The sequence below is a fragment of the Delphinapterus leucas genome, chromosome 14, assembly GCF_059928025.1.
Source record: "Delphinapterus leucas isolate spDelLeu-1000000601 "Yukka" chromosome 14, BTC_Dleu_Yukka2, whole genome shotgun sequence".
In the NCBI taxonomy this organism is placed as follows: domain Eukaryota; kingdom Metazoa; phylum Chordata; class Mammalia; order Artiodactyla; family Monodontidae; genus Delphinapterus; species Delphinapterus leucas.
The window spans coordinates 29,161,170-29,183,692 of record NC_143142.1 but is presented as its reverse complement, the minus strand read 5'-3'; the positions used below and the strand labels follow the sequence as shown (position 1 = coordinate 29,183,692).

The 22,523-nt window shown below is 45.1% G+C and overlaps 1 protein-coding gene across 1 annotated transcript in view; it reads right to left on the bottom strand.

The window, feature by feature from the left end:
- The window catches only part of PIEZO2 (piezo type mechanosensitive ion channel component 2), a 331,944-nt gene that overhangs the window by 74,587 nt on the left and 234,834 nt on the right, over positions 1-22,523 (bottom strand). The window contains exons 14-21 of the mRNA XM_089894937.1: positions 22,107-22,230; positions 20,372-20,646; positions 18,431-18,579; positions 15,992-16,165; positions 13,520-13,561; positions 6,987-7,019; positions 6,445-6,638; positions 4,718-4,878 (exon numbers count right to left, since the gene is read on the bottom strand). Of these exons, the coding sequence (XP_089751063.1) occupies positions 4,718-4,878; positions 6,445-6,638; positions 6,987-7,019; positions 13,520-13,561; positions 15,992-16,165; positions 18,431-18,579; positions 20,372-20,646; positions 22,107-22,230 (1,152 nt within the window). The remainder of the gene's footprint in view (positions 1-4,717; positions 4,879-6,444; positions 6,639-6,986; positions 7,020-13,519; positions 13,562-15,991; positions 16,166-18,430; positions 18,580-20,371; positions 20,647-22,106; positions 22,231-22,523) is intronic.

Here is a 22,523-nt window from a genome sequence, read left to right as displayed (position 1 = left end):
TATGGAGATGACACATGGAGCACAGGAGCTCCTGACACAGCTGCCGAAAGTCTGGAGTCAGTGGAGGGGGCTGCAGACGGAGCCTGCAGGCCCCTGAGAGAAGCTGGTGGGGAGAGGGGAAGGGGACCATGAGTGAGACAGAGGAAAGGCCAGGAAAGTGTTCGGATTTGGAAAACAACGGTGGGGAGAGCTTCAAGGATAAGGAAATGGTCACCAGAATCCAATGACCTGGAGAATCAAGTTAAATAAGGACTGAAAAGCTCTGTCACGCGGGTGTTTTTGTTTCTTATCTTTTTTTTTTAAATTTAATTTTAATTTTATTTTTTTGCGGTACGAAGGCTTCTCACTGTTGTGGCCTCTCCCGTTGCGGAGCACAGGCTCCAGACGCGCAGGCTCAGCGGCCATGGCTCACGGGCCCAGCCGCTCCGTGGCATGTGGGATCTTCCCGGACCGGGGCACGAACCCGTGTCCCCTGCATCAGCAGGCAGACTCTCAACCACTGCGCCACCAGGGAAGCCCTCTTATCATTTTACAAACAGGAAAACGGGGACTCAGAGAAGTGTGGTGCTTCATTCAATGCAATCATGGTTGACAAAGGTCTCCTCATGTCCCCGATGATAAAAATCTCATGGAACATACATTTTTAAAAAATGACAGATATCTAGGCCCCCACCAATATCCAACGAGTCAGAATTTCTAAGGAAATAGCTGGTCATCCATGTATACAACAAGCAGTCAGACAACCCTTATTATGCTTGCCCATCCCCGGTCCCCCTCCCTCAGAGCCCCCTCTGCTTCCATGTCACCTCCATGGGGCCACCTCGGCATGACATCCCCCTCCTGAGCACCCAGAGGCTCCTCCCCCATCAGCAGTGACGGTGACTTTGGTTTTATTTACCAGCCGCTACCGTCAGACTGCAAGCTGAGGGAGGAAACGTGTCTGCCATGCTTTTGTGTCAGCATCTAGCAGCATATAACCATTCAATTTATTGTAATTTACTGTAAGTACATAATAAAGGCTAAATGCATGCTAAGTGAGAGTGAAAATAATAATAATAATGAAGCATCAACTGATATCTGGGGAAAATCTCAAACTTGCAAAGTTATTGTATTTACTTCCTTCAGTCAGTAAACATTTATGGAGCTTCTACACTGGCCAGGCCCTGTGGGACATGCTAAAGATACTTGAAGAAATGAGGACTGGCCCCTCCTCCAAGAATAACTTGATCTCACAGAGCTCACTAGGAACCTTTTGAAATTAGCACAGCTGCGTATAAAACAAGGAGAAGACAATGGTATATGTATTTTAAAAATCTCGGTCTTTCCAAAACGGTGTTACTCTGAGTAAGAGATGCAGAAGGGTTTCTGTAATGAATTCTCTCCCATGGTCTCTTCCTCCTCAGACGTCCATGAAGATAACCCGGGGAAAGTTTAATATTTGCGGGGGAAATGGCCCTGTAAGCTTGTGAAAAGCAGCACCCTTGCTGGTGGCCTTGGATAAAGATGGTTTGAATGCAAAGCACATGTGTGGCCACATATCTTGAAGATTTAACTGGGGATGTGGACTTTGTCCTCATCTTGCCATTTACTGATGGGCTGTTTTTGAGAAAGGATTTTTTTGTATTAATCAAAATTAATAAGCTACGGACAGCAAATATACGCAGCAAATGTCATTGCTGATGGACTGCTCCTGTGGGGATGAGTGGAGCCTTCAAAGCAGAAGAGGCCCCTGCGGGCGGAGGTGAGCACCTCAGAACGCACAAGCCCGGGGAGGCGGTTCTCAGGTGAGCGGTGCCCCTAGATGGTGCAAAATTCAGCCACATCCACGCTGGGCTGGCACATGGCTCCTTATGAGAACTACATGCAAGAGGCAGCGTCTATCTCTCCTCCCACCTGTAGTCAGTGTAGAGAGATGTTAAATCCAAGTGTCATGAGGCACCAAGTTGGAGCAGGTCAGTGTGACATTGCAAAACGAGGTTCTGGCCAAACGTGTACAAATTTCCGAACAGTCGATGGGAAACCATGTAGAGATCTGCCAATGGGTCCAGGAGGACACAAATGGGTCAAGACGGTGAAGATGACAGGAGGGAGTGTGAAGGGGATTCTCTGTAGGGCAGTGCTTCTGTCTGTCCCTCGACCCTGAGATGGTGAGGGTAGAAGGAGATGCCAGTTCTCTACAAAAGTCCTGAGGGAGGCGCCCCAAGCAGGACCCCTCAGCAGTCTCAGTGTGTGCACCTTGGAGTTGGTGACAGGGTTGGGGCACAGATGTCCAATGTCACCCGGAAAATCCAGCAGCAAGGAGAGAGAGGATGCTTTGGTGACAGTGCAGGGTCATTGCTTCATTGGGACCCATGTCCAGAGGCAGAGCGGGGACCTCGTGCCTACTGCCCCAGGGCTGTTGTGGACATGCACGTGGGGCTGTTCGAGCACAGCTCAGGGGGTCGCCCACAAGGCTGTGGGTCCAGGAGGAGTGGGTGCTGGAAACCACGGGCTGGGTGACGGCCCCAGAGCTGCAGCTGGAGCCATCGCAGAGGAGCCTCCGGGAGGAAGAGGGTAGATTTGATCACCCTCAGCCCAGTGTGAGGCCATCTTAGGACAGTACAAGTCAAATCCGAGTATCCCACATCCCTGCCACCGCTGCCCAAGTCCACAACACCAGTCAGTTCATTGGAGCAGGGAGGCGGTGAGGGAGGTGAGTGTGAGAAAGAAAGAAGCGGCTGGAAGAGGACATGTTTCCACTGGGTGAGAGACCAGAGTTTGCTTCTTCTCCGTGGCTAGACAACTCTGATTAACAAACTGAGATCTTGCTTGCTATTCAAGGTAGCCACAGGGCTTTCCATTACCTGAGGATGATCAGAGTGTGTCGTGCATTCGGGGCACGAAGAAAAGTTCAGTTGTTCTTATAATGATGCCTTGTGTTCTGATGGCTCAGTGCTCCCATGACATTAATAAGAATCAGCTGTGAACACGGTGATGGTGCCCAGGGACCAAGTCAGTGCAGAGAGGGGAGGCCTCAGAGTCACTGACCCCCAGGACCACGTGGTGACTCACCCTTCAGGTGGGGTGACCTCCCCAGACACACTTGGGGGTCAAACCATCCTACAGCACCAGGATTCCAGCAGTGCCAGCAGTGGGAGGAGAAGAATGTCTCCGATTCATGAGTCTCTTAACGTGTTTTAAAGTTATAGGTGAGAGAGATGGGATCAGGAATGAAAATTCTGGAAGTCTGTGCAATATGTGAAATGTAGGGGAGGAACTGGTCACATGCCACCAGAGGCCGTTTTTCTAACGGTGCAACAGGGTGAAGAGACCGTAATCCTTTATTTACGTGAGAGCCTATTAATAACGCATTCTCAAGACTCATTAGTCTTGATTTAAAATTATATGTATATATGTCTGCTTTTCATTTAGGATTGATGAGAAAGTGGTGTCATTTAACCCTCTCTTTCTTTCTCCTTCTGGACTCGCCAGGATGGATTCAGAGAGTGGGTCTTCCATGCCCTACTCACACTAATTTCTCTTTCATTGAAAGCCCACTCCCATCATTCAGTTGTCTTACGATGCCCCCGTGCCCACTCTGCCACACATCACAAATCATCTGTGCTCCAGACTGGGTTAATTCAGAAACGGACTTTGTTCATTTTTAGCCACAGGCTTCCTCTGATCCTTTTCCATTGTTCTTTAATATTCCGACCCTCAAATTCTGTCTGAATTGGTCAATTCACCTGTAAAGTTAAAATGCTTTAACTTTTTTATTCTCAATTAATATATATATTAGGCCAAATTTTAGTTCTAATCAATGTACAGACTTGGTTACTTAACGATGGAGCATGTGTCATTTTCTGCCACAAATCTCACGGGGACAGTGGTTCCTGTTTTGTTCCCACCTGGCCCTGATTACCCATCCACTTCAGATGGTTTGTATGAAAAGGGAGAAAGTCCCAGTTTAGACTGGAGAGCTCACATTAAGGTTTACCCCTTAGTTACCTACTCGTGAAACATTTGGGGTTCATAGTACTGTAGTATATTATTACTTAACTTTTTAAAAATTATAGGCAGTCTTTCCTGACCTAATTTTTAGAGGGCAAAGACTCTTTGAGTTGTCACTAACTCAAAAAGAGTCCAGGGAAATTAGAAATATGTGAAAATTATCTGTTGAAGAAATTGAAAGAAAGCTAACTTCTCACAGTAAACACCAAACCATTGTTGGCTGAATGATGACTCTTCTCTTTTCAGGTAAGAAAACAGAAGTGCCATTACAATGTTGAAAGACTTTGTGCTTCATCTCAGAAACTCCAATCGTGAACAGGGTGAGTTCTAAGAAAGATTCTATCAAATTTTGGAACCTGCGTTTCCTTGGTAGCATGTACCGGAACGTTGTTGCTTTCCCCAAAGAGAATTTATGGAGGTAGATTCCCACGCGCGTTGTGCAGAAAAGTATCCTGTCTCATACCCTTCACTAAAGACTAGATGAAAATCAGGAACCTCTGTGATAGGACCACACTGATGAGGGACTAAGCCGGGGACTCTTTCTGCCCCGAGACCACTCCCTCTTCTCAGAATAGCTGTCCTGTGTGTCAAGTGTATGTGCCTGTCTCACACCTTGGTGTCCTGACGTCGTGGGAAATCACCCTTAAAAAATCAGGGACAGTTGACAAAGGAAAGTGGCAACGGGCCCTGGTTCGGTTTGGCCTGAGGATAAACAGGCGTCACTTGCCTCTTTCACGGACACCCAGATGATGTAGGAGGAGACGATCTTGATGATGTGAAGCTCCAGGATCCACCACAGGAACGTCTGCAGCTGGTGGAAGCACTCCAGGAACTTCAGGAACAGCACCGTGAGGCGGTCTATCACCAGGTGCCACTTGTTCCTCAGATCTGCAGGGCAGGGAATGTGCCCGAGGGCACGAAAAGGGCTTGTATGTGCGATTACGGTTGAAAGCCTACCTTGTATCATTCCCATGGGAACGAGAAGCTGCAAGATCAGAGGAGTGGATGAATTCTATCTAAGACACCCCGATCTGGAGGAAGGTGGCCCAAGAATCCCACCTCCAGTGATGACTTCGATGTCACACGCCGAGAATGAACGAAGGACAGGCTGCTTTCACCCACCTTTTCATTAAATTTGTGCAAAAAAGAATTTTGACCTTGTTTACTCTTAGGGCTGAGCTATGATTCCTTGATTTCCCCCGAATATTAAGTAGCTGAGCTCCCTCTTCATGACATTTTTTTTTGCCAAAACAGTGGTTCCTTAAGCGCCAATCTCCTTGCCGGGGCTTAACTAGGGGGTGGGCAAAGCCCACCAGCCGCCCTGGATGAGCCCACCCCTGTCACAGCGGAGGATGGACCTGAGAGGCTGAACGACTGAGTCACAGTTCACCAAGTGTGGCACTCAGACTCATTCCAGTCACAATTTTTAATCAAATTTGTCATTTTCTACCTTCCACCTTGTGCTAGGGAATAACATTTTGCAGACCAGGGTCATACTTCTGCCTAGAAGGTCTGTCCCGGTTAATCTGAACAAAAGTCCTCACAGGACTGTTTCACGCAATCAGCCTGTCCCCGCCTTTGCAGACAGAAGCTCACGGGCCCAGGCAGATAAGACCCAGGGTCTCTGTACGTAGTTTCCTGACCTGGCTGGGGTGTTTGCAACAGGTAATATACTTGGTTTTGAAAGTTTAAGGAAGGTTTTAGTTATTGTGAAAATGTTTATTTACAGAGCGACTCGGGTGACTCACTACAGGATTGAGGTCACACCTGGGTACAGTTTCGAGGTTACAGGGGCAAGTAAAGAGGAAGCTGCAGCCCAGTTTTTGGTGAGACGTTATTGTAAAGCTCAAACCTGCCTTTAAGTATAAAATAGAACCTAGTCCTGAGCCCTTGATCCCCAGAGCTTGGTTTCATTCACCTGAGGAAGGCACATCCCTCAGATACGGAGGGAGCATTTCTGGGCTCTCCTAGGGTTTCTGCGATGAGTGGGCAAAGGGGCCAGTTTGTGGGGAGCTTGTCTTTGGGAGGGATCTTCCTCCTGGTGTTGCCTTTTATTTTCTACTTTGTAAAGCACAGAGCACCAGGAAAAACGAGGGCAGCATCTCAGCATCACAGCCTCAGAATGTCACCCCCCCCACCAAAGGCTATGCTCTCTGGTTCCTCCATGCTTCCTGGGAACTAACAGACTAAACGAAACTGGGCAGGACCCTGCAGGACCCAGACAACCAGCCATCTGCCATCTTCCTCTAAGTCAGAATTACAGGGAAATCATTCTGGCAATTGGAACAGGAAAGCTATGACTACAGCAACCAAAAGACCACACCCTGGTCTCTAGTTCACTGCCTGGGTCGAGTGTATACTCGTTTTATGCACTTGGAGCAAGTCAGTGTTTCATTCCCTCCGTCTGGGAGCCGGCATCTTCTGAGCAGCTCCTGGGGTGGGCGGGCGGCTTACCTGACGTCTCTTCCTCCTCCTCGTCGTCCTCTTCCTCACTGTCCTTGCCCAGCTCACCCTTCTTGGCCTTTGCAGGGCAACCCCCCGGCTTCTCCTCCCCAGGTCCAGCCAGCTGCTTGGCTTCCACCACCTCCAAGCTGGCGGTCGGCTTCATCATGGCGAGGTCCGGAAGGCTTCCCTCGGGGTGGGCCAGTCTGTGGGCAGAGAGCAGCCAAATCAGAGGAGGGAAGGGTTCCGGAGGATGCGAGTGAGGGGCCCGCGAAGGAGGATAAACAAAACGGAAGTCACTACACAGCCTGGCATGTGGGCTTGTTAGCATCTGGTCGCTTTTTATTTCTTAAAGCTCTTTCTAAAAACGAACTGTAAACTCAGGTTTGGTTAGCTCTTCCAATTCAGGTTCTAGTGATGAGTTGGTCATGAGAGCTAGCGACACCTAAACTTGACATTTTTCCCACGGGAGAAAATGGTCAGAGTTTAGGATGGAGAAGCATGAAATGGCATCGTGTAGAGCAAGCATTTCATGGCTTCACAGGGGGACTTACTCATTTTGGTAGATTGGTAATTTTTTCTTGATGCTGCTCAAAGTAATTGAAATAGAAAGGAAAAAAAGGAGATGAGAACAGAAGAATTATAAGGAGAGTCAGAGATCACACATCATGCTATGCATCGTCCACTATCGCATTCCTGTACACTGGTGCAGGGGTCCCAACGCCAAGTGCATTCCAGGATGGCAGCAGCAGCGGGCTTTGGGAACCCCGTGCCTGGCAACTGATCTGAGAGTGGACGGGACTGCAGTGGTAAAGGACAGAATGCTGAGGCAAATCAGATCATGCTTTTTTAGTAACACAGCAAACTATCCCCCAGGAATCAAGTCATTCACATTGTAAGCAGGGATTTTAAAATTCTTAAATAACGTGTAACATCAGTCAACCTTTGCACAGGCCAATCCCATTCTGCCGTCATCTGAAGCATATGCAGCGGGTGCTAATGCTTTTGGGGGTGAGAAGCCTGCATCACGCCCCATCCTTGGGCACCAGGTGAGCTGCTAGACCAGCTCTCCTGAGAAGACATGCATGAGCCTGGATGAAGGAGCTGAGCCTCTGAGCTCGTGGGAGCTGCAGCCTCACCGAGCCCAGCAGACTCTTGGGCGGTCCAGCTTATTTTGTGGTGGATAATAACAAGTACGATCTTTCTCCTCAATTTTTTAAAAAAGTATATCTTTTTATTCATATTCAAATGAATGTTTGAAGGAACATTTGTGGGCAATAGATATTAGGAAAAGGTCTATTGGAATTACACATAGTCCTCTCCATTTGCAATAATTAAGCTATACATTTCAGCCTGGCTGTAACAGGATGGACACTGTATATATCTGTATTGGATTATATACACTGTATTATATCTGTACCGTTGTGGGCTCTGAGTCAATTATTTCACCTCTCTGGAATTTACTTGTTTTTTGTTTTTTACAAAATGAGGAAGTTTGGCTACATAAAAATCCAAGCTCACATGCAACTTGTTGGTTTTACATTTAAAACGCCTGTGATATTGGATAACTGTGGTCATGAATCTGCATTGTCCTTAGACTGTTAGAGGGGTTCTCCTTCAAAAGTCATTCTTTTTAACAGGGTGTCAAGTAGGTAAATGACAGAGTGTCAGAAACGAATTGTTCATTTAATGAACAAAGAACGTTCTGAGGATGGTAGAAGAAGTTGTGCAGATATACACTTGCTTATTTTCTTAAGGTAGACAATTCACCCTCCCACCTTTGGGGAAGTTCCCCATTCTTGAAACTGTAGTTCCACATCTCCTACACCAGCTCCGTGCATCAACTTTCAGGGTACTTCTTTTCTGTCCCTGCTTCATCAGGACTCTACGTATTAAAGGGTATTAAGGTGAAAGTCAGGTGCTACACAAATGTCAATGTTTCTATGTCCTCTTCAGGGTAAGCAAGGGGTTGCATTTTACAAGTGAGAAGCCACTTTCACAATGACAGAAATTTGTGGATTTTACTGTGGAAGTATGACCACTTATATAATCTACCTCGGCACTGCCACGACTTGATACTGAAAACAACTTTCCAGTAATGAGTGCTATTTATGGAGGGAAACTCCCAGAGATGAGGCTGTTTCTACAGTTGCCACTATGGCTACGTAACAAAAAGTCCTCCAGCCACGAGACCCCCAAAGTGCTGTCCAGATTGAGGGGAGATTGTTGAACGAAGGAATCACAGAAGAACCTCAGACTAAACCTTTTGGAAGTAAGTCCGGAAGATCTACTTCTGGAAACTTGTCAGTTACAGGAGACCTGGGGCTTGAAGGAGCTGGGGGTGTCGGGGAGAGGGGAGAGAGCTCCTGTGTCTAATGCTGCTACCTCCCCTCTGACATCATCCTCGTGAGGAAACAGTGACACTGATGCCCTCTGGAGCAGCCTGACCTCCGAGCTTGTAACACAGGGCCAACAAAAAAAAAAAAAAAAAAAAAGAAAGAAAGAAAAGACAAAAGGGGAAGCGTGTATCAGGCTATAATTTACCAACCTAGGTGTTTGCCATCTGAAATTTCACCGAGAAAATTTGCGTGTGTAAAATGAGTACAGATGAAAGAAAGTATTTTCAATGCATGGTTGGAGTTTCTATTTTAAAAAGACACTTGTGTGAATCCTTTCGACTTTCAATTTTTTCTCATTTTTCTCATAGCATTTTTTTTGAGGCAATCCAGAACAATGTTAAAAGCATGCTCTTTGGAATCAGAACGACTTAGATTCAAGCCTCAACTAGACATCTTACTAGCGAGAGGACTGACAAAGTTCATTACCATGTCTTTTATTTTTTTTAATTTTTAATTAAAATATAGTTGATTTACAATGTTGCGCTAGATTCAGGTGTACAACGAAGTGATTCAGTTATACATGTGTATATATATATATATATATACACATTGGGTTGGCCAAACAGTCCATTGGGGTTTTTCCAATGTTACTGAAAAACCCGAACAAACTGTTTGGCCAACCCAGTATATATTTGCCGTGTCTTTTAAATCTCAGTTTGCTGATCTGTGAAATGGAATAACAGTGCCTACTTCCTGGGATGTTGTGAAAATGGAAGTGATTTCCGTTAAGTGCTTAACACGGTGCTTAGTACACAGGCACATTTTTAGAGTAAAGAACCATCTGCTAACGACAGATTTGCATATACTTTTTGATAATCCGCATCATCAATTCATGCTAAGGAAGAGGCAGAATCAGGACACACCTTCGTGTGGGACCACATAGCACAGGTTGCTGGGGTGGGCGCTCAATTTGGACTCTAATTCTGTCATCAGCGTATTCCTTAATGGCTTGTGTGTTAAAATGGCCATTCAGAGAACAGTGCAAACGTTTCTCCCTCGAGAATCTGTCTCTGATAGTCTCAATGCCCAGGGCCTCTTATGGCCACCATCACCTCCCTCCGCCATGTGGCCAGATCGGGTGGGTTGCTGCAGGGCTGGGGTCCGACTGCCCAGGGCAGGGTCGAGGCAGAACTGGCTGCCCCTTTGCTGTCATGGACGGCTGTATCGATTCCCCAGGAAAGCCTGTGTACCTGAACTTAGATACGTACCTCTCCCTAGCTAATTTTAAAAAGGGATCCTGATTTTTCAAAGACTAAATTAAAAACCACCCTCTAGTGAAAAAATCATTCCCTGAAACTTCCAGCAAAGGAACTTAGGATCCTTGTAATTCTCTGCTGATCCTCACGTGTGGATTATCCCATCACTGGTGGATGATTTCCACTTTGGGATCCAAACCGACCAGCTGATGAACCAGATTCTCCCGGACCCCGCCCCAGCTTCCTTAAATCCCACCGTTTTGCCTGTCTTTCCCCTCAGGGAGCCCATTTCCTTCTCTTCTGCATTTTCTTGACCTCGCCTGTAACTCTGGTCTTGCTTTTATGATGATCCAAGCTCTGAGCTTAATCCTCTGACTATTTCTTAGCCACGACGGTTCTCTCCTCTTGCATTCCAACAGAGCAGGTGACTTTTGTCTGTTTATTCACCCACCCTCTCTCTTTCATGCTTCCGCAGCTCTGTAAGTCAATGTGTGCATTTCTCAATTTGTGTCCACATCATTTTATTCTCTCCTTGAGGACAGAAATCCAGTCTCACTCTGCTCACCTCCCTTTGCTTGGTGTACACTATCATTCCCTGAGTGTTTGCTGAGTGAATTCTATACACTGGAGAGGCATTCTAATTTGAAACCAAAGAAACAAATTATGGAGAGCTGAAGAGGTTTAAGTCTGTACTAGGAGTTGACTTTGAAAAGCCACATATTAAGCTACTTTCCAATAAAGAAAATGGAAATTCTACTATGGTAAAATCCCCTAAGGCCTAAATTCTATTTATTTATAACTACTCCAAGGTAAACTGCACTCAACCCATTCATTAGACTATTAGAAAAAAGGAACTTTCTTGCAAATGTGTACTATTTATAAGTAATATTTAAAGTAGAAGTTTTAAAACTCTTTAAGATTATATTCTGGAACTCCTAAGCACTTTGAGAAAACTGTATTCAAAGATGAGCAGTTGATTTAATTTAATTCAATTTAATGTCACATCTTAACTCTGTGTGGTAGTAATTCCTCCAAAAATAATCTACTAGACAAGATTGGGTATAATGGCTCTGGCTTGTGTATATGTGGGAGAAATAATCATTACTCCTGTTAAAATCTTCTAAATCAGTCTGTTTACAGACTCAGCTGGAACTTCCTGCAATTTTTCACATCATCAAAATTTTACCAGTCACCCACTGTCCTAAACACACCCGCCACCTCACACCTCGTAAGGTCAAGTCTAAATTGTAATCGACGCAGAAGTCAAATGTAGCTATGTCCCCTCTTTCACTGGAACTCATGTTTACAAACACATTATTCTCCTTATAAAACAGCATTGAGCGTACAGAAATAAATTTTGGGAGATAGAAAGCTTATTTACTTAAATAAAAGGTTCACCCTATCATTGGACACACTTCACGTGCAGCCTTTCAGAGGCACACATTGTCCAGAGAGGGACGAGTTTGTTAGGTCACGTGTCCCTTAAGGCAGAGCTCTGGCCTTTCTTAAAATGTTAGCATTCAGAGAAAAATGAGAGATTCCACTGGAAAGAAGACTGACCGAATGGTGGAATGCTTCAAGTTTTAAATTATTTTAGATGACTTTGCATCTAGATCATTCTAAGAACTCCTGAGTGAATTCACTGGCCTTGTGACTTGGGTTAATGGGTATAGGCTTTCTCTCAAGAGAAAAGTCGGGGACAAAGGGGACCAAAACTTGTATCGTCGTCCCTCAGTATCCATGGTGGAGTGGTTCCAGGACCCCCGAAGATACCAAAATCCACGGATGCTCAAGTCCCTTATATAAAATGGTGTAGTATTTTCATATAACCCACGCACATCCTCCTGTATACTTTAAATCATCTCTAGATGACTTACAATGCCTAATACTATGTGAATGCCATGTAAATAGTAGCTTGCTCACAGCAAATTCAAGTTTTGCTTTGGGGAACTTTCTGGAATTTTTTTTCTTTTCACATATTTTTGATCTGTAATTGGTTGAATCCATGCATGCAGAACCCGTGGATACGGAAGGCCAAGTGTATCAGCCATCAGAGCCCATCAAACCAATTCCTGACCTCTTGGGTGCTCCAGCCACCTCCTCTTAAAGCAAATGGTCAATACTTTATGAGAAACACTGAGGGAGAGAGACAGAGATTATGCTTCCTTATGTTTAGAGGGATAAGACTGATGCAGCTGCTCGAGATTTCTGGTTCGAGTCTCCGTCTTACTTCTCTTCCTGGCAGCTAAAAACCTGAGGTTGACTTTTCTCTCTCAGGCTGTCCACAAAACTGGCCCCAAAGGGAGCAAGCCCGGCCTCCTTCCTCTTCTGCAGAGATCTGCACACAATGTGCTAAGTTTTTACACCTCCTTCTAGAAGTTCTGCCTCCTAGGGTTTGCTATTTGGTTGTCAGCCTTGGGATGTTACTTAAGATAACGACTAGAAAACCAACAAATCTTTCCCAGGGTTATTTTGTTAAGTGGATTTCTTGCAAAATACATGTTTCTATTACCTAAATTACTGACTTGATTACTAATGGCATGAAGTTATGGGAGCGGGCATTTTAATTCACCTACTTGATAAAGTAAGAAGAGTTTTGGTAAATTAGACCCCAAAGGCTCTTTTCTCTGAACTCTTAGGGCACTTGAGGATAACTCTACACACGGCACATGTCAAAGCTCACTCTTTATTATGTGTGGTTACCTGCATGGCTTATCTCCCCAGCTGGGTGATATGCTTCTAAGGTACTGCCCAGCTTTGCCTTTTTGGCAGAAAGCAAATATATTGTGAAGTTGGGTCATGTAAAATACCGACCTTCAATACGTTGCTCTTTCAAGTAGACGTATATTTGAAGAAACTGATGCTTTAATTTTCTCTTAACCATAGATTGTTGTGACCATTGTCACTTCATTCAGGAATACCTACTGAGGGTCCACTAATGGTTAAGCCTCCACGGTAAGTGAGATGGATTTTACAGGGACTCCGGGCCTGCGGGGTGGAGGCCTCGAGCAGGGGAGACAAGACAGCCAGACAGATAGAGGCGGAAGGCCAGTGTCGGGGGACAGCGATGAGAAAGTGCCCCGGGAATTCAGAGCAAGGGCAGTTCCGCTCAGCGGGGAGCCAGCAGTGTTGGGCAGGTCTGTGGAGGAGCTGGTTCTTGAGCTGAACTCTCCATCACGTGTTCAAGAGGGAGGTGGGCTCGCAGGCTAGCCGGGAACCAGCGCTACCAAGGGTGACGTCAGTGGGGCTCGCGGCTGAGCCAGGCCAACGCCGAGGGCCAGCTGAAGACCCGCGGCCACCTCCGAGTCCGCTCGGCAGCACCGTTCGGTCCAAACGCCGAATGGCTGGGTTTGCAAAAACATCCAGCGCACCTGCAGGCCACGCCCACTGTCTGACGATGCCATTTTTCACTTACAAGCTAATGGAGCGTTTGACACCCCCAGAGGCCATTAACAAAAAGGAAACCGAGAGAGAAAACGTTGAGGTACCCACCTATTTATTATCAGATACACGCGCCCATTGACCTTGGCATGGCTACGCGGGGGCACAAGGAAGCAGGCGGTGGCAGCGGGGGACAGTTGGAGAGAGAAAGAGGAGAGTGTTAGCCAGAGAGGAGGAGCTGATGTCCCGTAAGCTCTGCACCACCACATGTGTCACCGACATGCTTCATGCACCGGAGGAGGGTCCAGACAGCGAGATTCGGCAGCAGAGAAATCAGAGTCGGGAAATCGCCGGACGGTAACAGTCTCTCCCTCCCTCCCCCCCAGTCACACACCTTGTCAGGAATCTGTAAGGTTTACATGTCCAGAACGCATTTATCAGATAAAATACCACGGAAAACATTAATTCTTGCTCCTTCCCCAGAATTAAAAGAAGAAAATCCTCCTAAATGTCCATATTCAACATAGTTTTCTGAGGTGTTCTAAAACTGAAGACAGAAAAAACTCATTCTATTTCTATATGCATCACAGTACTTTCTAAAACAAATTATGGACAAACTGCAGTGACGGACATTTAAATAAGGAGTGGATACTTAGTACCTTATTAAGTATATATTATATAATAATTACATTGTGATTATGTTATATATTTTATCAGTATATAAGGGAAATGATATTCCTGAGGATGCCTACCTAGAACTAATAATAGTTTCACATAAGGTATATCATAAAACACTTTCATAATGCTAACTTTATAAATTGTGGAAGGCTAAACACAATGAATTCTGCTTCAGACACAAGTGACATTTGCCTACAGGGCCTACACAAACCACAAAAACGACAGCAAAATAGGAAAAAGGACAGTTGGCTATTCACAGAAACAACAGGACTGGAATCACTTTAAGGGACAAAATGCATTGATTATTCCCAATTTGGGAGTTGTTTTTTTTTTTCCCCCCCAGCATCTACTAAGTGGGCAGGAACAGAGAAGGCAAAGCTGGACAGTCAATCCCAACTCCAAAAATATGTTTTTCTTCATCATTTTGATTTTAATGTAGCCATTTACTAGCGTTCTAGGGACTAAAACTACCGTGAGGTGAAAATTGCTAGTAAGGAAAATACTACAATGGAAAAGAGCTGGGAAAAAGATGGGATACGTATCTTATGTTCCAAGTTGAAACTTGGGGGACTTTTACATGAAACTCTTGTATGAAATCCCCAAACACCGAACTTGAGTGAGTCCTTTGAACTCCTCGAGTTTCTAGAAAACTGTTTTTCACAGAACCAAAAACGAAATCCTGCATTCCTAAACCATTCAGGTGGCTGCCATTATATACTCTCGCCTCGCCCTTTTACATTTTCTTGGAAAAGCAACAGTTAAGGGGGGTGCTCAGGCTGAGCTGCGGCCAGAGGAGGGCCAGCTCCAGTCTCAGACTGAACAGACTGCTTGGCCTCCTTCCCTGTCCTGCCAGGCGAGGGGGTTATGGGCTGGCAGGACACCAGAGCGAACAGGGAGAACACATCTTGACATAGGCTGCTGTCCTTCTCCAGAACCTACATAATTAAATCAGGTTCTACATACTTAACAGGAACTCTGTGCAACAAATTCAGTTTTCCATAATTCCACTCCTTAGTACAGCACAACACAGACAGCTTGATATTTCATAAACTGTGCATGATGAGATACTGCTGCATCTTCTTTGGATGGACACGTTGTTTCCCTTGAAAAAGAGCTAAGGGGAATTTTCAACTGTGGCATCTGTGCTCCTTTGAATACAGCACTTTGCTCCCTTATTTACTTAACAAGTGTTTTTCCAGGAACTGAATCACAGGCTATTATGTGAAGCAGAGAGGAAAATCAGTATCAAGGTTCATTAGACGAGTGCTTGTAATTTCCCCGTGATGGAGCAGATCTAGGCATGTGTGATGACCCACCGTGGCTTCAGCACACATGGCCAGGGACAGCCAGATCCATCTGCTACTTGTAAACAATTTATGTTTATCGATGGGCAGACCACAGCAGGGAGCTGATGAAAGAAAACACTGCCTTCGCTTTCTTTCCTTAAATCTTATTCTGGTTACTCATAGATGGCAGATTCTCTCCTTTTAGCCAAGGTTCTCCCCTTCCAAGACGGAAGGTAGAATTCTGCACTACGCTCTCACTCACAACGACCTCTTCTCTGCCCGTTAGTGCGACAGAAAACTCATCCTCCGAATTAGCCAGATTCTGTAAATGTTCTAAAAACACCTCACCAGCCTGGACACAAAAGCCACATCACCACCGCTAAGGAATTCCAGTCTACACAGCTACTCTGAACTAATTCACATGCCTGTCAAGATCACTGCATGAACCATCATAAATCACTACCAACTGTTTCACAAAGCGCCGTCAAATATTCCCCATTTTTTCTCATTTTTTCCCCACTTACAGGCTGATACTCATGGCAAGTTCAGGGCTGAGATTCTAAGTGAGATGGTTGGGAGGGTCCAGGCTGCCTTCTTGGAGCTTCCTGCACGGGCTCACCTGTAGATGGTGCTGTCTTCCTTGCTGGGAATGGACTTCAGGTCCGTGAGTTCCAGGAAGCGGTCGTGGAAGTAGTGCAGGTGCAGGATGCACACCAGCAAGAAGGATGTGGGGATGAATATGCGCGTGAACAGCTCAGCCACCGTGAACTGTTTCAAGCCAAGGTCCTCCAGCCTGCAAAACAAAACGGCTTTCCCCTGTGGGCTCTCCTACCCGAACGTCTACTGGAAGTTGGCTGTTTCACAGTGATTTCATATTGAGTGTTTTCAAGACAGCATTCTCGATTTCCCCATTTCCTGAAGCAGCTGAGCTGTTCTCCACCCCTCTCTCCCCACCCTGCTCTTCACTGGCACAACCATCTACCTCGTGCAAAACGCCCCAATCAGGGCGTTCCCCCGACGCTTTCTTTGCCTTCCGGTCCCCACCATCTGCATCCCTTCGACCCTTGAATCTGTCCTCGTTTTCATTTCTAGCACCTCCTATTCTAGGTGGAGCCACCATCCTCACTCGCAGGACCCCCCCACTGCTGGCTGACCGTGCTGCTGTGTCTATTCTTTTTTTTTTTTTTTTTTTTTTTTTTTTGCGGTATGCGGGCCTCTCACTGCCCTGGCCTCTCCCGTTGCGGAGCCCAGGCTCCGGACGCGCAGGCTCAGCGGCCATGGCTCACGGGCCCAACCGCTCCGCGGCATGTGGGATCCTCCCGGACCGGGGCACGAACCCGTGTCCCCTGCATCGGCAGGCGGACTCTCAACCACTGCGCCACCAGGGAAGCCCCTGTGTCTATTCTTGGCCTCCACACACATCACTTTTTCCTCAGCCAGTCAAGGGTGCTTTAAAGACTTTTAGAAATTTCACCATGAATGAGATGCAAACCATCACTACCTACAAGCCCTGCACCTCCAGGTGCCTAGCTGACCTTTCCCACTTCTCCCCTTGCTCCCCACAGCCCAGCCTTCCTGCCTTTACACACACACACACACACACACACACACACACACACACACACACACCAAAGTCTGCCCTGCCTCAGGCGCTTTGCATTTGCTGCTCTCTTTTTCTGGAATGTTCGTCCACCTCCCAGCTCCCAACTCACACACTTTTCTAAAGACAAGCTCTTTCCTATTCTTCAGGAGTTTAAAATGACACCTCCTCAGGGACTTCCCTGGCTGTCCAGTGGTTAAGATTCGGCGCTTTCACTGCCGAGGGCGTGGGTTCAGTCCCTGCTCGGGGAACTAAGATCCTGCATGCTGCGTGGCGCAGCCAAAAGAAAAAATGACGCCTCCTCAGGGAAGCCTGCCCTGACTATTCCATCTCTAGTTACTGTCCCCCATTCTTCAGTACCTCAACCTGTTTCTGTTTCCTTCACAGACGTGTCGCAGTTGATTTGTTTGTACACTACGTAGGTTTTTGGTTTGTCTCCTCTCCTGGACTATAAACTCCACAGGGCTCAGACTCTGTCTCTCTTGCTTCCTGTTGCATCTTCAGGTACAGAAGAGTGTCTGGCCCAGGGGAGGCACTCAAGAAATATTTGCTGAATTGACTTAAAGATATATTAGTCTAGCTACACGGTGAACCCTCCTTTTAAACTTTCCTCTTGGCCACCTCAGGATACTCAGCTCTATGCCCAGTTCTGGTGGGATTTCTAAACGAACTTCAGAAGTTTACAGAAGCAAATGAGAAAAGCCTAGACTCCTATCTATTTCATGCACAAGAAAGATTTCATCATCACTAGTCTCTGAGCACTTTCCCTGTGGCACCAACTACTCCTTAGATCTTAGCACCTGCTCCATCAGTGAGGAGAGGCTGACGTGTCACCTTATGAACCTACTGATGAGGAACTGGGCTCCAGCTAAGAAAGGAGGAAGCATGACAGTGAGGAACCGGGCAGGCGTGCTTCACATGAGACCGACACTAGAAAATGCCATTTCATTAATAATGGGCGGAAAATTCACTTTTCAGTTGATATTTATTGAGTACCTACTATGTGCTAAAAGCTCAGGGCAAGGTCATGAGAACCCCAAATGACCAAGACCTGAGTCCTCTTCTGGAGGAACCTTTATTTTTTTTTTTTGAATTTTATTTATCTTTTTATACAGCTGGTTCTTATTAGTTATCCATTTTATACATATTAGTGTATATATGTCCATCCCAATCTCCCAATTCATCCCACCCCCACCCCCACCCCGTCACTTTCCCCCCTTGGTGTCCATACGTTTGTTCTCTACATCTGTGTCTCAATTTCTGCCCTGCAAACCGGTTCATCTGTACCATTCTTCTAGAACTTATAGCCATCACTGGCTGTAAGTTCTGGAGGAACTTATAGCCAGTGATGATGTCATGTTTTACTAAAACCTCCCAGAAAGATGTCTTGAACGACACACATTCACAACTTCACGCTGTTTGTCATTTTCCATCCCGCTGTCCACCACAATTACTTACTTTTCTTTTTTCAATCCAGTCATGTTTTGCCACAGGCCCGGGAAGTTTTCAAACTGATATGTGTATATAAAGATCAGCACCAGCATCGTGTAGATAACCACCGACATCCAGAAATATTTCAGGATCCGTCTCCACCACTCATAGTGCACCTGAACAACAAATAAGAAAAAAAAAGCGGTCAGAGGAAAACTCACAAAAACACCTGCTTTATTCAAAGAAGACAGGTGATTCCATTTACAAATGTTTGAAAACAAAGGCAAGTTCATATTTAGTTTTTGAGGCTCTGTTCCTCGTAGGGTTTGGTGGCTGTGGATTGGAATCCGGTTCCACCAGAAGCTGTGAGCTGTGTCTTTGGGCAAAGCTGCTACCCTGAGCTTGTTTCCTCCTCAAGAGTACTTACTTTCCAGTTGTTCTGAGGATGAAATAATGATGTTTATATCATCATCATTAATAATGTTTATTTCGGCATGATGTCTGGTCTATCTCTGGTCTACGGGAGGCTTTCAGGGAGGTATATTCTGTCCTTGTGGTCATGGCTGGGGAAATTTTCTCCATTTTGAAATTCAGAGTGATGCCATATGAATACAAATGTGGAACCGCCACAGAGAGGAGGCATCCCTCTTTACCAAAAACCTGTGGGTTTTCATTAGAGAACATCTACCCGGAATTTCAAAAGGTATTTCAAAGTGTGATTGACCTCAGTTGAGACATTTTCATGTCCACAGGTAATCGACTCTTGTTAATCGAGGTTGCTTTACTTGTTTTCTTGGTTGCCGGCAGGAACGTTTACTGTTACACTTGTGTACATCATCGGGTTCCCACCCATCATCATTCACACGGAATCTGTGGACAGGCTAACTCATTTCAATATAACACTTCATATATTCTAATTAATGAAATACTAAAGCACTCAATGCGTTATACATACATTTGTAAACACACACAGACACACACACACACATGCGCATGATTTTCTGATTCCAAACTCTGAAATACAAATGAACCGAATATTATCCAGTATTTTAGATTATCCAGCCACGGTTTTTACACAGCTATTCAAAAGTGTAATCTAATGATACAGACTTCTTTTTTTAATTAATAATTTTTGAAAAACTTATGAATTTTTTCTGACTTCATTTTACACGTGCATTTGTTTTTCTTCAGTTTTGTCATGTTTATTTTATTTATTGAAGTATAGTTGATTTACAATGTTGTATAGGTTTCAGGTGTACAGCAAAGTGATTTAGGTATACATTTTTTTTTTTCAGATTCTTTTCTTTTATATGTCATTACAAAATACTGGGTATAGTGCCCTGCACTATACCGTAGATCCTTGTTTATCTATTTTATATATAGCAGTGTGTATCTCTTAATACCAAACTCCTAATTTATCCCTCCCCCCCTCCCCTTTGGTAACCATAAGTTTGTTCTCTATGTCTGTGGGTCTGTTTCTGTTTTGTAAATAAGTTCATTTGTGTGGTATTTTAGATTCCACATGTAAGTGATATCATATGGTACTTATCTTTGTCTGTCTGACTCACTTCACTTAGTATGGTAATCTCCAGGTCCATCCATGTTGCTGCAAATGGCACTATTTCGTTCTTTTTTTTATGGCTGAGTAATATTCTATTGTGTATATGTACCACATCTTCTTTATCCATTCCTCTGTTGATGGACATTTCTAAGACCAGGAACAAGACAAGGATGCCCACTCTAACCACTTCTCCACCATTTTAAGAACCTAACATTTAAAATCAGTGCACAAGCTGAAGGGAGCTACTTCTCATTTTAGGATTCCTAGCGTGTAATGTCTGAATCTCATCGACTCCTTTACACAATGTTTTCACGAGGTCACAGTAACTTAGAGTCTTGTCGAAAGAAGCTCACGTATGTTCCCGGACAGATGTGAGGATTGAAAAACAGGGACAGCTGTGTACCCACCTGATACAGGGCCACACAGAACAGGAAGAGCACCATGTAGATGATCTTGTACATCACGATTTTACCCTCGAAGCTGACAAAGAAGAACATGCCTCCACAGACGTAGATCCAGTACTTGATGAACAAGGCCACCACCAGGTTACCCAGCACCTTCATGATGTCCTGCTCATCCTCCTCCTCCTCCTCCTGCTTCCGCTCCTGCTTCTCCTCCTTTGCCTCCTCTTCTTCCTTCTTCTCCTGGGCCTCCCCATCCACCTGTATGTCCTGCTCGTCATCTTCAAAAGAGAAGACCATGCCGTTCAATGGAGCTGGTCCCCGGAGCAGAAGCACACTCTGACCAGTGTGATTGGGAGTGCCACACAGCGCACGCATTTCATGCATTACCATATGAGCTAAATAATTTTAGATGGTTCTAATAAACAAGGCAGAATTTATGGAGCTAATTAGAGTCCATTTTCCTAAACTTCTTGAAATATAGTTTTAAAGAAATACATTTGGTAATACTTTTATACTAATCTTTTTATGACGCCTATTTCACTTGTAATATCCTGCTGCAACTACTGCAGGGTCGAGGAAAACTACACAGGCGACAATAACACAAAGAGAAACGACTATGACAGCTTCAAATTCCAACTGTTAACATGACTCCAGACAATCCTAGCAGTATTTTACTGGATTTGGGTTAATGGTAATAATCTTAACCAAAAGTATGCTTTTAGAGAACTAAGAAAGTAAGAGTTAAAGCCAAATATCATTTAATTTAAATCAGAATCGAAGAAGAATTGTAATTTACCTAAGTTTAAAGTGGTTTTTTGCACTGCAATGCAAAGCTTATATTTGGTCTTACTTTAAAATATGCTAATATATGACTCATTTTTGTGTTACTAAGGCAACCTATTAAATACATCTAAATAATGGATTCAAATGACCAGGAGATCCACAGAGTGAGGGGAATGCAAGTGAGGTGAGAGGTCAGAGCAACTGCTGATCTTAAATGAACTATTCTTTATATAAAGTAACTGGTGAATTTAATCACTCTATTAACAGACACATCCAAAGTCAAAGAGTCAAGATTCAAATCTTATAGACTTTTGTTGCTGAGAAGTAACTCCATGGTTAGGTCTAAACGAGAAACTATAAGAAAAGGATGAGTTGGTGCGTGTTGGTTTTCTCCTCCTTACCGGGTTAGTCTTAAGGTTACCAGCTCCACCTCTGTGAACCTTTATGGCATCCTTTTCAGACAAGGCTACACACATCACTAGTGGTCTCCAAGCCGTTCTACTAACATTAAATTATATTTATTGGTACATCCAGGCAGGTAGGGAGTGAGAGGCTCTCATTTTACCCATATAGCAGGTCTAAAACTACAGAGGTGATCGATCATCAAAACATCAGATTCTATTTTTGACTTTGTGGTATATTTGTTTTTGAAAAGAAGAGGATTCGAATTTGGAAGATTTGAGTCACTCTCTTGGTACTAACACTCAGTAAATGTGACCGTGGAGAACCCAGTGCACTTCCCTGAGCTTCAGTTTCTCTTCCCTGAAGTGGGAGTCACTTACGTGAGGATCAAATGACACAGGGTCTCTGAAGCTCCTATGGACGGGGACTTAGCCCCGGGACGCGGTCATTTATCTGCTCACGTCTACACCTGGCCTCCCTCTGGTCTGGAGCAGAGCCCCCTGGATGTCCTCGGGGGCCCTTCCTCCCGTCACACACCTCACGCACTAATTACCTTTTTCTTCATTTTCCTGACTTCCGATTTTGACCTCAGACAGAAGAGCTTCCTTTTCTTGGAGAGCTTTTTGCTCTGTGAGGTGCTGTCTCAGCAACAGCCAAAACGTAATGGTAAAAAGGATCTGAAAGGAGAGAATTAGGAACACGAGCATCAAGCCTTTGAAGCATAAGCCTATTTCAACAACTACTACGCCTTCTCTGCATTTCAGTGGGAGCAATTACATGAACCTTTCCACTTGAGATAGAGTCAGGCACCCACTTGATTTCAGCTGAAAGTCACTGGCTTTTAAATCTCCTTTCCCGAGGACGCTGGCATGCCGTCCAGTGCCACGGTGCATTCATGCCTGGGATGCCCCGGGAAGCTGCACAGGACAATCTGGGCTGGAAACCAACTTGGACCAGTGGTCCCCTTCAA